The 16,538-nt window shown below is 45.7% G+C and overlaps 1 protein-coding gene across 2 annotated transcripts in view; it reads right to left on the bottom strand.

Moving 5' to 3' along the window:
* LOC124777208 overlaps positions 1-15,957 on the bottom strand; it is a 29,428-nt gene extending 13,471 nt beyond the window's left edge. Inside the window, exons 1-2 of one of the 2 annotated variants that reach the window (XM_047252522.1) lie at positions 15,794-15,957; positions 3,406-3,673 (exon numbers count right to left, since the gene is read on the bottom strand). In XM_047252522.1, the coding sequence (XP_047108478.1) occupies positions 3,406-3,673; positions 15,794-15,838 (313 nt within the window). In that variant the 5' untranslated portion in view covers positions 15,839-15,957. The remainder of the gene's footprint in view (positions 1-3,405; positions 3,674-15,793) is intronic. The other variant, XM_047252523.1, reaches the window with a different exon arrangement.
* Between the last annotated feature and the right edge of the window lie 581 nt (positions 15,958-16,538).

Raw genomic sequence — 16,538 nt, 5'->3', positions numbered from 1 at the left:
GCTTGGCTATAGACAAGTTGATCACAATTGAAGTTTTATTACTTGAGTCAGCGTAGACGGAAAACTATTTACCATATGGATAATAGGTATGATGTTAAGATTGTGCGCTGCAGGATTTGCGTTGTTAGTAGTGTTAGTATCATGACTTGCCATTAGGTGGGTACTGGTAGGAGTCAAACAGGAGCATCAGTGTGCGCTACAGTCAACACGTGGTGAGCAGAGCTTTCCTCGTAACAAAGTTTTGTCAGAACTATGGTAATATTGCTGCTGCTCATCGCGAGTGTCGATGCCCTTTTACCGTGCCGGGATTGAAGAACGCGGTTCACAAGTTCGAATTAACTGACGATTTGGGAACTGCTTCTGGGAGTGGCCGACCGCCAACTCCGCCACAAATTGCTGCAGAAATTGCTGTTGCCACGACTAAGAATTCTGGACGCAATGTGCGATCTTCAACCAGTGTACGAGCCGTGAAATGACAGCTGATCATTCCGTGGTCTACCGTTCGAAAAGTGCTGCTAACAGTTCTGAAATGCTATCTCTAGCGAGGTTGCAGGCTGTAGTGGAGGCTGATGGTCTTCACATTGAGCAATGTTCGTGAACCCAATCGTAAACATGGTACGCAATTAACGAATGTTATCCTCTTAGTAAAAGGTGTTTCTTACAACGGTTTATGCGTTATGCCTCTTTCGCATGACCTTATACGAGTGTTGGAACTTTAATGGTGGAAACTATTTATTTACAGCTCGTACAAATTAGATATGTGTTTCAAAGATTTACTGACCTTCAAAGTAGTCACCAGCACTGTGTATAACCCGTTGCCAGCGATGTGGGTCGTAGGATACTCTTAGCAGTGCCAGTTGTGCTGACAATTCGAGCGGCGCGGTCTATTGCCCGACGAATTTTTTAGCAGTTCTGAAGCGAATGCCTTGAAGCGTTTCCTTCAGTTTAGAAATCGAGTTGAATTTACGAGGGCTTAAGTCACGGGAGTGCAGTACGTCGTGTAGCACGTAGCAGCCCCAACAGTCAAACAAATCAGCAACAGTTGGCACTGTACGTGCTTCAGCATTGTCCTGCAAAATGATGGTCAGGTCCTGCAGAAAGTGTCATTACTTCTGAGTCTATGCTTTTCGTTTTTGGAACTTAACCTACGACCAGCTTAGAGACAGAAGTGATGACACTTTCTGCAGGACCTGACCATCATTTTGCACGATAATGCTGAAGCACGTACAGTGCAAGCTCTTGCTGATTTGTTTGACTGATGGGGCTGCTACGTGCTATACGACGTACTGCACTCCCGTGACTTAAGCCCTCGTGAGTTCAACTAGATTTCTAAACTGAAGGAAACACTTCACAGCATTCGCTTCAGAAGAGCTACAAATTCGTCGGGCAATAGACCGCGCCGCTCGAACTGTCAGCACAACTGGCACTGCTAAGAGTATCCTACGACCCACATCGCTGGAAACGGGTTATGCACAACGCCGGCGACTACTTTGAAGGTCAGTAAAACTTTGAAACACATATCTATTTTGTACGAGCTGTAAATAAATACACTCCTGGAAATTGAAATAAGAACACCGTGAATTCATTGTCCCAGGAAGGGGAAACTTTATTGACACATACCTGGGGTCAGATACATCACATGATCACAATGACAGAACCACAGGCACATAGACACAGGCAACAGAGCATGCACAATGTCGGCACTAGTACAGTGTATATCCACCTTTCGCAGCAATGCGGGCTGCTATTCTCCCATGGAGACGATCGTAGAGATGCTGGATGTAGTCCTGTGGAACGGCTTGCCATGCCATTTCCACCTGGCGCCTCAGTTGGACCAGCGTTCGTGCTGGACGTGCAGACCGCGTGAGACGACGCTTCATCCAGTCCCAAACATGCTCAATGGGGGACAGATCCGGAGATCTTGCTGGCCAGGGTAGTTGACTTACACCTTCTAGAGCACGTTGGGTGGCACGGGATACATGCGGACGTGCATTGTCCTGTTGGAACAGCAAGTTCCCTTGCCGGTCTAGGAATGGTAGAACGATGGGTTCGATGACGGTTTGGATGTACCGTGCACTATTCAGTGTCCCCTCGACGATCACCAGTGGTGTACGGCCAGTGTAGGAGATCGGTCCCCACACCATGATGCCGGGTGTTGGCCCTGTGTGCCTCGGTCGTATGCAGTCCTGATTGTGGCGCTCACCTGCACGGCGCCAAACACGCATACGACCATCATTGGCACCAAGGCAGAAGCGACTCTCATCGCTGAAGACGACACGTCTCCATTCGTCCCTCCATTCACGCCTGTCGCGACACCACTGGAGGCGGTCTGCACGATGTTGGGGCGTGAGCGGAAGACGGCCTAACGGTGTGCGGGACCGTAGCCCAGCTTCATGGAGACGGTTGCGAATGGTCCTCGCCGATACCCCAGGAGCAACAGTGTCCCTAATTTTCTGGGAAGTGGCGGTGCGGTCCCCTACGGCACTGCGTAGGATCCTACGGTCTTGGCGTGCATCCGTGCGTCGCTGCGGTCCGGTCCCAGGTCGACGGGCACGTGCACCTTCCGCCGACCACTGGCGACAACATCGATGTACTGTGGAGACCTCACGCCCCACGTGTTGAGCAATTCGGCGGTACGTCCACCCGGCCTCCCGCATGCCCACTATATGCCCTCGCTCAAAGTCCGTCAACTGCACATACGGTTCACGTCCACGCTGTCGCGGCATGCTACCAGTGTTAAAGACTGCGATGGAGCTCCGTATGCCACGGCAAACTGGCTGACACTGACGGCGGCGGTGCACAAATGCTGCGCAGCTAGCGCCATTCGACGGCCAACACCGCGGTTCCTGGTGTGTCCGCTGTGCCGTGCGTGTGATCATTGCTTGTACAGCCCTCTCGCAGTGTCCGGAGCAAGTATGGTGGGTCAGACACACCGGTGTCAATGTGTTCTTTTTTCCATTTCCAGGAGTGTAGTTGCCACTATTAAATTTCCAACCCTCGTAATTGTTTCCAATAAAAATGGTTCAAATGGCCCTGAGCACTATGGGACTTAACATCTGAGGCCATCAGTCGCCTAGAACTTAGAACTACTTAACCCTAACTAACCTAAGGACATCACACACGTCCATGCCCGAGGCAGGATTCGTACCATCGACCGTAGCGGTCGCGCGGTTCCAGACTGAAGCGCTCAGAACCGCTCGGCCACAACGACCGGCATCAATATTGTCCGAATATCATTTTTTCGTTTCGAAAATTATGGAGAAGATTACGAAGAACAACGGTAGCCAATGGAGCTTCTGGCCAATAGCAACTGATCAGTTTGAAGGGCGGGGCAGCTACTGGAGCAGACGGAAGTCTAAAGCGGACAAGAGGGATAGCAGAGAAGAGGACAGAGGCAGGACGTACTAGCGCGGTGGAGCTCAGAAGATGGCGCCCCCGACGGAGCTGGCGGCGCTGACAAAGCTGCGAGCGTCCCAGTCGTCTTCGTCCCAGGAGTCGGTGGCGGAAGGCGCCTCGCCCGAGACAGACGGGCACGGAGACGCCCACGACGACTCGAGGGCCGCCTTCGCCGATGCCACCTCGGCGTGCTCCGGCAGCTCCACGGAGCAGCGCAGGGGGCCCGACGGGGCTCGGCGCCCGGACACGTCGGCGGGGAACGCGCCGCACCGCCAGCCTGCGGCACCGACCGACGCGCTTGCACCCGCGGCTTCTACCCTCGCTACAACCACCACCACCACCACCACCACCACAAGCTACCGTCTCCACTTAAGCCACAAGACACCATAAAAGCACCCAGACCACGTGCTCTGACTACCAAGCAGCAAGCTGCACAACATGGCTGTAAGAGTAAACCGAATTAGTTTGTTTTTCAGGAAAACCGGCCAAAGTTATTCCTTCCAGTTTCTTTGTCGAAACTGAGCGTTCTGTCATCCAGTACCCGCCCGTCTTACCCCTTCACACGCACCTACCACCTCCCCTATCTCTATTCACGTCCATGTACTCACGCCCATATTCGTCAATTGGAACTTAAACAAGATACTGAATATGAAACTGCTCACGATATATTGAAAAGGACCATAAAAAGAAGAAGCCATCAGACAACTGACGACATCAAGATTAATGCGCCATAAACAGCTACGAAAAGGAAGGCGTAAAACTGGGAGGTGTGGAGAATGATGAACTTCCAGTGACGGACCTGCATTATGGACAGAACGAATCATCACTTCCGTCGTCATCATCATGATCATCATCAACGATGTATTTTCTGAAGTCACTGCTCCTCTCACCGCCTTACGCCACACTACCACGCGCCCCCGTTTCCATTCACTGCTCACACTCATCTTCGAACTGACATCAAGATTAATTAGTCAAAAAGAGCTACAAAAAGAATGGAGGAAAACCGGGAAGAGTGGAAAATGCAGAACTTGCATTTACGGATCTGCGTTATGAGCAGAACACGTCATGACCATCATGAACGAAGTATTTTCTGAAGGTAGTGTCCGGAAAATTCTATTTGAAAAAGAAAGAGACGATAGCCGAGGGGTTTCATTATGACTGTTTGTTAAATGTCTAGCTTACATTGAATGACATGCTTCTGGTCCATATAAAATGCCGTACTGTCTAGTTAGGACGAGAGAACGGCTGGCGCTATTAAGCTAGTAGGAGTGTTTATTTTGACGAGGGTAAGACAATGCCGTAGAAACTAAACATCGAACAAATAACGTCATCCTGCAGCTCCTTGGCAGTCCTGTCAGTTTTTTTTAATCTTTCAATGGACGCTCTATATTCATAAAGCCAATTTCACTCTCGACAAATTTTCATTACACACCCATTTTAAGTGAAACTGTCCAACACGGTTGATTCGAAAACGACATGCCTTCTTGCTATCGCAAATCGTGTATCCCTCTATTCCTCCAACCGGAGAAACAATTAACCCAGTCTCGTTTGTAAGGGGTGGGTAGGGGGGGAGGGGTGGGAGGGGGGTAGGACAATCAGTTTAATATGAAATGGAAATCATATCAATATTTATCATTTTCACAAACAACAAATGTGAAAGCAGCGACACATTGCATGATATATGTTAGGATTAACTAAGGATAGAACCATATACCACCATTGGCAGATGATGGTTAAAGTGATCGCTATAGCAAGTGGAAATCTTCTAACACCAGTATTGCTGGCCCCTGTTTTGACCAGAACTGAAGTACAATCTTCCAAAATGTCAGTCAGGGGTCTGAAGATGGCGTAGTAAATCGCCAAAACTGGTTACCAAGTAAAATAAGTTTGGAAACTAGACGGCTGAAAGGTGTTTCATTTGACATCCTCTAACGAACAGTCCAGTCCCGCAACCATCTCTGTAAAGATGGACATATACAGTCATAAGACTTTAGTTTTGTAGTCTTAGAAATGCTTCCCTACATTTCCTTGAGATGACGGTCATACGAATGTGCAACAAATCACTATCAGCTTAACAAGAAAGTCGATTTATATGGAATTCTCACTTTTATATGAGGGGAAAATTTTCAGAAAAAAATTATTGATTTAGCCTGCTCATTCTTGTCACCTCTAAACATTCATTTACCACTCGTGTGTTTACGCCAAAGCATGACCCAGGTTTTCCCTTGAAACAGGTTCGAGACCACAACTGTTACGGCGTAAAGTCAAGAGCCGGCATGCCAGTGGGGAACGAAAGAGAAGAGACGGCTGTGAGACGTCAGCCAATAGCACGCTGACCGACCCCTCTTCAGGATGACAACGCGACAGCAGCGATCTCTAGTTCAAGAGAACATAAGCGCCGTGGTGAGGGCCCTGTTCAATAGCATCTTCAAGATTAGTGAGTTCTATAGCAATGTAAGCTGTAGTTACGTCGCTTGTACTCTCTCTGTCTCACAAACTTGGAAATTGTCTGTAGCGAAGAAGATTGCTTATTTTGGATGTCGCCCTTTGCTAGCGACATATCTGTGTAATCGCAAAAGTATTGTATATTATCTTATTGTAATAAAACTAATTAATACAACTTGTTTGAACTGTTTATCTAGAAAACCGAGTATGCACGCTTCCTAGACACCACACTAACTATAAGATGAAAATTGTGGAGATAAGCAAGAATAAAAAAGTGGTTGTGATCACGAAATTAGAAATCACCTTCACAAAGCCCAGTAACAAAAAGCATAGAAAATTGAGCCCCTTGGCCTAAATTTAAAATAGCAAGTAGCGATTGGTAGGCAGCTGACAACGTCTACAAGAGTTTGGTCTACAACTGTGTCTGTTTCTACTTCGACAATGACCATAAATCCTTGAACACCCATCGAGTCAAATCAATTACTTTCCATTCTCTATGTTAAATTCAACGTGTCGCAGACATAACTCCAACAGAGAGAAACTCAAGACTATTTAGAGGCCAAAAATAGCGTGCAGATCGATTGTACAGGCCGAAAATAGAGTACAGATCGATTTCCGAACAGAGGACTCCAACAAATACTGTGGAACTATACTCGAAAAAATAAAGAAAAAAGATCACACACAAATGGATATTGCAGACCTATCAATTATATGTTTCTCCCAAACAGTGATACACAATGTTTTCTTATAGAAGTGGATCATAATTTACAACTGAACTCATCCGATTTATTTCGGCAATGGCAAACAACCCCAGAGAGTGCTGCCCTGGAGTAGTGACCTTCGGCTCTGACCCGTGGCGCCTGGACATTGATATCTCTGTAGAATAAACTTCAATAAGGGCTATCGCCGGAAGCAAACAGACGGATATCGATCAATCTGTGGTATTTGTTTGCTCATCCATACTGGAAGCAGAATGTTCGTCCTTAAAGGATACTCTCGCCTACCTGTAGCTTCTAGCTTCTGTTTCTCCTCTCTAGTTAAATTACCTATCAGCGCAACGCCCTTCGTAGTTCAATTCAAAATAGCCTGCGCTAAACACTTCGCTAACGTTGGAACTTGTATAATTACAGTGCCGAAACTACTCGCACTCAGATTCTAGATCTACATCTACATCGATACTCTGCAAATCACACTTAAGTGCCTGGCAGAGAGTTCATCGTACCACCTGCACAATAACTATTATTCCACTCTCGAACAGTGCGCGGTAAAAAAGAACGTCTATATCATTCCGTATGATGATCGTTTCTCTCTATGTAACTCGGCGTCAACAAAATATTTTCGCATTTGGAGGAGAAAGATGGTGACAAAGTTTCAAAGATTTTATTCCTAGTTTATCAAAAGTTTTACGCTTCTGAATCGTCTGAGAGGTAGGTCCAGCAAAGACAACGCAACATACTACATATGGACTTCTTTAAGAAATACAATAGTCTTACAGAAACAGTCGAGTGGAAAAAAAGGGATGGTATTTTTATATCTTGGGATGATTCTACGGATAGAACAGCGTTAATCCCCCAGTCTTCATAGATTTTGTGCATCTTCCCACCCCCTATAAATGAGTTAGCAGCCAACGGTGCCATTCGCATCCATGAAAGGTGTTTTAGTCTACTCACGCTCACCGTAACATTCGTAAGCCACTGTACGGTGTCGGTCGGAGAGAAGTACAGAAATACTATTCTTCGATCTTTTGCACACACCAGAATAGCCGGCCGCTCTGGCCGAGCGGTTCTAGGCGCTTCAATCTGGAACCGCGCGATCGCTACGGTCGCCGGTTCGAATCCTGCCTCGGGCGTGGATGGTGTGATATCCTTAGGTTAGTTAGGTTTAAGTAGTTCTAAGTTCTAGGGGACTGATGATCTGGGATGTTAAGTCTCATAGCGCTCAGAGCCATTTGAACACCAAAATAGGAGAAATTAACGCATGGTACCATATCGAAAACGGAAGGAGAAAGTGCCAACTACTATACAACAGCTGTCTTCTTTAAGTATAAACGATATTAATGTTCCAGAAAAATGTCATGTATAGCCTTTCGAAAGATCATTTGAGGACCGCAGTGGTATGCCTAGCTTGCTGACTGACAAGCTGGTGATGAAAAGCAGAGACCAAATTTGTGAACATCTTCGTTTCATTATTAAGGAACTTTCGCAACGACCACGTCTTCGCAGCAATGAAGACATGGATCGCTACACAGCGCTTTGATACCGACGCCAAGCTGCACGTCGGTATAGACCCGTGGTTGCAATGAGAGGCGGCAGATTTCTACAGAGACGGTATCGAAAAACTTGTGTCACGTACGATAATTGCCTCAGTTTGAAGGCGATTAAGTAGAAAAGCAGCTTCAGAGTGTACCTTTAAAATGTATACAACAAAATCTCGTTCGTCCATATCGTTAATTTTTTTATTGTAATACGTCTATTACTTTCTGAGTAGCCCTCGTTCTCAGAAAATGTTGTTCGGATGCATTTAGTACAGTTTCCAGGTAGAGAGTTGTCTACTGGCATCTCATCCTGTAGCCCAGCAACAGAAAATGTGTTTTCAGACGTATACCCATCTCTTTCCTTGACGAAGTTATGCAGAAGGCAGCAAGTATCTATCACAATTTCCGCCAGATCTCGTTGAGAATTTAATGAAATATCCTATTTTGCACGAGTTGAGCAGAGCTTCCTGAGCCTTTTCGCTCTGTAGCAGCTCCATCAGTATCAGCTAAGGCTCTGCTTGCGAACCATAGAGCAGCGCTACAAAGTGGCCCCTTGTTAAGCCGGCCCAAAAGCTACGCGAGTGCTCCTCCCGAGAGACTTTGCCTGATAAGTGACGGGTCTGGTTTGGATGGGAGATGGCAGCTGGCGCCTGCGGGCAGTCTACCCGCAGTGCGGGGTACTTGCTGCACGACCGGCGCGGCTGCGGAGTTCAGGGACAGCTGCAGCCGCCGGCAGCTGGCAGCTAGCTGCGGCGCGTGGCTCAGCTGCTGCTGGGACTGCCCGCCGCCAAGGCCAACAACCAACGCTTTGCGCAGGCCGGCTCTCCCAGCACCGTGACGCACCTCGCCAGCCGCTGTCTGGCAACATACAATGGTCAGCCAAAACATTACGACCGCCTGCTTCAAAGTGTGTTGGTCCACCTCTGGTACGCAATACTGCAGTGATCCTGCGTGCCATGGATTCTACCTGTACTTGGTAGGTTCCCAGAGGTTTGTGGCACCTGATTAGTACACACAGTTCCCGTCTTTTACGGGCGGGTGGTTTGTGAGCGCGGAGCTGGCACCCGATAGCATCCTAGATGTGTTTCATCGAATTCAGACAAGACGAATTTAATGGTCAAGACGTCACGTGAGTTCACTGTCCTGATCCTCAAAACACTGCAGCACCATTATGGCCTTGTGACACAAACTGTTGTACGGTTGCAAGATGCCATAGATGTTGAGGAAGACGTCAAGCATAATAGGATACATCCAGAATGAGATTTTCACTCTGCAGCGGAGTGTGCGCTGATATGAATCTTTCCTGGCAGATTAAAACTGTGTGCCGGACCGAGACTCGAATTCGGCACCTTTGCCTTTCGCGGGCAAGTGCTCTAACATCTGAGCTACCCAAGCACGACTCACACCCTATCCTTACAGCTTTACTTCTGCCTGTACCTCGTCTCCTACCTTCCAAACTTTGCAGAAGCTCTCCTGCGGTAGACCATTTGCCCGCGAAAGGCAAAGGTCCCGAGTTCGAGTCTCGGTCCGGCACACAGTTTTAATCTGCCAGGAAACTTTCATATCAGCGCACACTCCGCTGCAGAGTGAAAATCTCATTCTGCAAACATCCCTTAGGCTGTGGCTAAGCCATGTCTCCGCAATATCCTTTCTTTCAGGAGTGCTAGTTCTGCAAGGTTTGCAGGAGAGCTTCTGCAAAGTTTGGAAGGGAGGAGACGAGATACTGGCAGAAGGAAAGCTGTGAGGACGGGGCGTGAGTCGTGCTTGGGTAGCTCAGATGGTAGAGCACTTGCCAGCGAAAGACAAAGGTCCCGAGTTCGAGTCTCGGTGCGGCACACAGTTGTAATCTGCCAGGAAAGTTTCATAATGGGAAACAGGTGGTCCCTAATAGTCCACAGCTGTCATGGTGCCTTCGATTACTAGCAGGTCCCATGGAAGTCCAGGTGAATCCTCCGCCCCCATAACATAATTCTGCTCCTACAGGCTTGTGTCCGTGGCACGGTGAATTCTTCGAACAGCTGTTCAAAAATGGTTCTGAGCACTATGGGACTTAACTGCCAAGGTCATCAGTACCCTAGAACTTAGAAGTACTTAAACCAAACTAACCTAACGACTTCACACACATCCATGCCCGAGACAGGATTTGAACCTGCGACAGTAGCGGTCGCGCGGTTCCAGACTGTAGCGCCTAGAACTGCTCGGCCACCCCGGCCGGCAACAGCTATTCGCCTGGATGACTGCGTATCTGTAAACTACCATCGACCTGGTTTGACCCATTGTCTGATTTCACTACAAGCATAATAGACGATGCTGTTGGATCAACATGTGAATACGTAGGGTTTTTCTGCTGCGAAACACCAGTTCAATAATGTGCGCTCAACAGTGTACTCCGAGACACTTGTGTCACCGCCAGCATCGTACTCTGTCGCCAGATCTGCCACAGATCGCGCTAAAATGAACGGGCAAGCCTTCGATCCCTATTTATTGTGATGAGGTATGGACGTTCAACTTCTTGTCACCCATTCATACTTGCTTCATCTTCATCCATATTCCATAGATGCTCAAGACATAGCATGCGAACAGCCAACCAGCGGCGCCGTTTCCGAGATGCTCGTCCCAGGTGCAGTACCACAGTAATTTAACCTCTGTAAAATTCGCTTACGCCAGTGTATTTTCCCATTTGTGCGACTTATTGCCACCAGAACGATTCCCCATTCGCCTCTACTCCGCTCAAATGCTTCCCTTACCACGTCACTTGCCGTCAGAGTCACGACTCGCATTCAATCTCGGGGTGGGCGCTGGCCATAGTGTTGTAACTCGTCAGTGTATGTCCGTATCTACACAGGTACAGGATGAAAATACATACACTCTGCCAAACATCTCACTCCCGGAACTAATTCTTTGAATTCTCTGTATCGCGCTGTGCCGTCTACGGTTTCGTCTTATATTACACCATGTCGGGAACTACAGTTAACCGACAGCATGCCTGGGGTCCTCAGAATCTACTGTCACGACGGACGCCGAAGACTTTCATCCAGGGAAAATTTTCGGTGCTATAGCAAAACAAAAATAAGATTGAAAATAGCGATAGCTAAGGAGCCGTTGAACAAAGAGAAAAAATTGTTTAGTGGGTCATTGAATAATAGACTAAGGGAGATATGGGCCAAATGATTTACATGATGATCAGAAACAGTCTGGAAAGCTTGTAAGCGTGTTGCAGGGTAGGTTTTGCTGAGAAATAATGGTTAGGAAAAAACTTCCGATACTGTACGCCATTCCCGAGTTAATTAGCATCTAAATGAGCCAATTGTGGCGTTTAGTGCATAAATTCAAGTGATCTGGTGTCGCCGAACGTGTTTTGCCTTTGGTTTCCTAAAACCGAACAAAAGAGCTACACAAAAATTGGAGGCAACCCTTGTCAAAAGCTGAGCAGTCTCATGGTATCATCTACGCTATGAGAACGATTGACATTGTATCTGGCGGGCAGCTTGTATTTTCGTGCACAACGACGTGATTGGCTAACTTCAATGCTAATTAATTCGGAAAAGGGAAACGTATCGAATTTTTTTCCTAACAATTATTTATCACCACTACCTACCCTGAAATACCCTTACAAGCTCTTCAGACTGTTTCAAACCACAGTGTGTACTGAAAATAGTTTTTTTGTACGCCGCAGCCGGCCGAGCGGTTCTAGGCGCTACAGTCTGGAACCGCACGACCACTACGGGCGCAGGTTCGAATCCTGCCTCGGGCTTGGATGTGTGTGATGTCCTTAGGTTAGTTAGGTTTAAGTAGATCTAAGTTCTAGGGGACTGATGACCTTAGAAGTTAAGTCCCATAGTGTTCAGAGCCATTTGAACCATTTTTTTGTACGCCGCATAGACTTGGACGTTGAGAAAGATGAGGAAGAAGGCTTAACGTACTGGAAGTGTGAGTATACTACAAACTAGAGGGGGCTCGAGTTGGAAAGACAGGTTAAGGGACGAGGTGATGTTTGGAAGAGTTCAGGAGAACTGGAACCTCTCACAAACCACAAAGAAAACAAATGAAAATTGGCTGTGCTATACCCTGGTAATACCGCGATTACTGCAGCAAGAAATTGAAGGAACAGTAAAGAGAAAGAGAGGGTGAGAAGAAGGGGATACCAATTAACGGACCGTGTAATGGAGGAAAGCGAGATCTCCACCGAACTGAATAGAAATGCTCAAGAAGAGAGAGGACCTGACGCATGACAGAACAACTGCTGACGATGATTATATCATCAGTGATAGCATTCAAGATGGCTTCGTGTACTATAAATATACAGGAGAAGGAAAATAAAATGAAATAATCGACATGAAAGTGTATTCAGAAGCCTGCTGCCACAGTTGTAACTCTGAGCTTCGCAATACAAAGGAAACCGTGCTTACGATACTGTTCAAACAAAAACATTAATGATTACACTAATATTGACAGAGCTCAGCAGTAGCTGAAGCTGAATATGAATTTTCTTCCTGCATCGAAAAATCAGCAGTTCTCGTAAAGCTTCATAAACTGCTATGTCCTGCATATTCTTAAGGTATTTTCTCTGTAAATACAGCGTAAGTCTCACGATTATAACTGACGATTTATAAAAATGGCAATAGCTAACTAAAAATACTACCAATGTCAACAATGCTATTAGATGTCCCTACAACTAAGACTGCATTCAAGATGAACCGGAAATTTTGGGTAACTTTGTATTTCGTCTCAAATGCCTGTTAGAACTAAAAATGACTCTCCAGTAAAAGTTTAGTTTGGACTGACATGTCTTTACGAGAGCTCCGAGTTTCAAAACCCTACCGGACAGTTACAATTGCCGTTTCCACTGGTTAGACACTTTATGTTAACTAATCAAGTAATGACAATCAACAACTGTGTTTCTAATGTGATTACACGATTGCTACGAACAGTAAGTTGATAGCTATTTAGAACAATAAATTTACACTGGAAAGTTGTGAGTTTGTGAGGCCCATCAATGGCTGATAATTTTGAGTTTCAGTATCGTCAGTTCTTTTATCGAGACATACGTGAAACTCATACGAATATATAAGCTCATTCATGCGCAAATGCAGATGTAAAATATACTGCTGGGATGCGAAGGAATTGCGTTTGCTGCGTTAGATAATCATCATGGCCATTATATCTCATCTCTCGATTAACAATGTAGAAGCGAGCAACAAGAGCTCCTTCAGTTCATGTAAGCGGATCCAGGATGCAAGCGAATGATCTAATTTTGTTACTTAAGCGCTGATGACGCTGAGGTAACTTCCTGACCTCCGATACAGACCGGGAGCTGTAAACTAGTGCGCCTGTAAGCGACGCAACCCGCGAAGCACTCGTCCGCCTGCTGCTCTGTCTGGAGCGACCTGCACGCCGCAGGCGTGTTTAGATCAAAACAGGAAAGAAAGACCGTTGCATCTATGACCCAGCACGCCGGGACTGGACAGACAGGTACATGAATATTTCCTTGTAGTCGACCAGTAGCGTAAGCTCTAGCGACTCTCGCAGAAAGCGCTACTGGTGTGACGTGTTCGCTTAGTCAGAGCCAGTTTTCCTCATCTACATAACTGACAACGTAATGTTGATTATTAATAGTTACACAATTGTTCAGTTAGCTACATTCAATGAGAGGTAATCTCGAAAGTCCTTACCAGAACTCAATGGATATGTTTCAACGAACGCAATAAATGCAAAAAATGCAAAAAGATGCACAACATCGTCTTACTTTGTGTCTCAGTAGCAGCACAGTATGAAATTATTTAAACAATTTTTAGTTTCTTGTGTTAACGCTAATTCTTGTAATGTGTTTCTTTTCCCAGTATGTAAACCTTCACTGAGTACTGAATTAGTCTGTTTTAAGCTTTTCTACTCGATATTTTCCAGAAAGACGACCTTATTTTCACGAAACGCTATTGTTGAACAGAGGAGCAAAGTTATCATTTTGACTGTTGGGTAATTGGCTAAGAAGCATATAAACAAGGTACGACAGATCAGGGCACTTCTGGAGGCATACAGACAATAATCTTCCTCTTTATGTATTTGGGAATGCAGTAGATAAGGAAGTATTATATTTGCAGTATATTATTCTTAGTGGATCCAGTGAATACGTAGCTGTTGTTAGAAATCTGAATAAATAAAAGCTACAACTGAAGGGCATTATCAGGTGTTCCGGAGTTATTGTTGTGAATACTTTGTGTCCCGGCGCTGGAGGTGTTATTTCCTTAAATAAGATCGTTAAAAGACCTACGTCAAACAAAATACAGCGTACTATCCTGATGAGAAAATATCATGCAAATAAACTGAAACTCACGGTTAGTGAGCTGCCAAACACTTCACTGACGCGCAGTATACTATCTTCCCACGTTTGAGTATCACCTTTTGGCATTATTTCAAGACTAAAGTTTACGGATAAGCATTACAAAGAAGAGACTAATTGTTCGATTGCATTTGAACTATTTAGCGCGCTTTAAACTAGAAAATAAATACCAGCAGCTTTTAGTGACAGAGAATTTATCTACACGTGCTGAAAAGAATAGCAAGCTCTGAACGTGAATTGCAAATGAAAATTGTCACTAGGGCCTCTCTCATTCCTGACAGCTTCAGACAGCTGTTTATAAGGAAACATTCAGGAATAAGTTTATACGATTTCTTTTGTCTTCAGAATGAGTAATAACAGCACTTTTTACACATAACCGATTCTTGTAGAAACACTTTTTATTTGCCTTTGTGAGACGATAAATTTATTTTGTATCATTCTGACAATTAGTGATATTTGTTGTGTCAACCTGCAACGAATATCTGTGTATGAAGACACACATCACACATCAACAATAAGACACAGTACACTGTCACTGTTCACAGACTACAAAAATGTAGTCGAAAGCTTAATATAATAAGGAAATCTCGATAATAAACAAAAATGGAAAGAAATACATGTTAACATAAAACAGAGGATATTTCTGGAAACCAGTAAAGTAGCATTAGATATTGTATGAATAGGTATACATTTGCTTGTTTCATATGCATTTGTACTTGTTAGAGTATTGTGTTACCGGTACATGCACTGTCAGTACTAAATTGGGGAAAGACTAACGGTGGCGACAAAACAGTTTGCCGAAATAGATGTCGCCTCACGAGAACGTATCGACATCACCAAACGCTGGAAAATCTATCGAATTTGTGCTTGTTGTAGTATTATTGTATAAGGGTGAAAAGTTCACTATACTGAAAGCAAACCAAATTCCGTTCATTTACTTATTTGTTTCAGAGCATTATAGCACCATTTTCAAAACAAACAATTCATTTCATTCTTTTAACTTCGTAGAAGTGGAGTTGTAACGTCAGGAAATCCAAAGAGAAGATACACACTATATGAGCCGATTGGATGACTTGGAATTACATTTGTACAACCACAAAGGAATGAACCAAATTGTTCATCAAAATTAATTTTTAATGCTGTGAGATATGTATGACAAGAAACCAAATTGTTTACCTAAAAATTATTTCCCTTACACGACACAGAAAGGAACTACAAGACCGGTACAATCCAGCATAGTGTGAAAAAACCTGAAGCTATACCACTGTGTTACAAGTACGTTCACGTTAATTACTCAGATCTACTTGCAAGCACTACACTGCTAAATAAGTAACTAAGGCGCAACAATTGGGAGCGCTTACGTCTGAAGACGGAGCGAATGCGGCGGCAGAGTTCGGTGATGCCATTCGCCAACACGTCGATCGCCTTCTGCAGGAGTCGCAGCAGCGGACACTCGGCGCTTTGTTGCGCGAAGCAGCTGGCCATCTCTGAAGTGGGTTGGCTCGGCTCTCCTTCGCGAGCTCAGCTGACAGTAGACTGCGCCGAGACCCGCTCGGCGACCACTACTTAGGCGCTCCGCGGCGCCCCACCACAGCCTCCGGCTGGCCACGTCACAGGATGCGCGCGCAGCGTAAACAAACAAAGCGGGCGCAGTGCACGTCAGCATCGCGTTCGGCCACGCCGTGGACCGCCTCCACAATATTTACCCGACGTACTATTGGCCGTGGCGATGGTTGCAGGGACGCGCCGATAGTGCTGCTACGTCACGCGCCACACAAAGAACGTCCTCCCTCATGTCTTCCTCTTACGCTGCTCGTCACGTGATATCTCCGTAGCACCCCGCATTGTACGACTGGTACTGACTTGCAGTTCCAGCCATTATCTCAGCCGACGTCGCTAATTACACAATAGGCGAACGACCTTGAGGTGGTCGTTTCGAAACTAGGTCGTGTAAAAAATTTTACCACCATAATTTAGACGGCAAGGGGGACAAAAGCGACGGCGTAAAAAACAAGGTCACTAGGAGGATCACTAATCTTCTTACAAGGGAACTGCGCCTACTCGTCATCATCGATCTCGTCCAGATTTGTTTTATATGCAGTGTTT

The sequence above is a fragment of the Schistocerca piceifrons genome, chromosome 2 (genome assembly GCF_021461385.2).
Source record: "Schistocerca piceifrons isolate TAMUIC-IGC-003096 chromosome 2, iqSchPice1.1, whole genome shotgun sequence".
NCBI classification, from domain to species: Eukaryota; Metazoa; Arthropoda; class Insecta; order Orthoptera; family Acrididae; genus Schistocerca; species Schistocerca piceifrons.
This window is presented reverse-complemented; position numbering and strand designations above follow the sequence as displayed.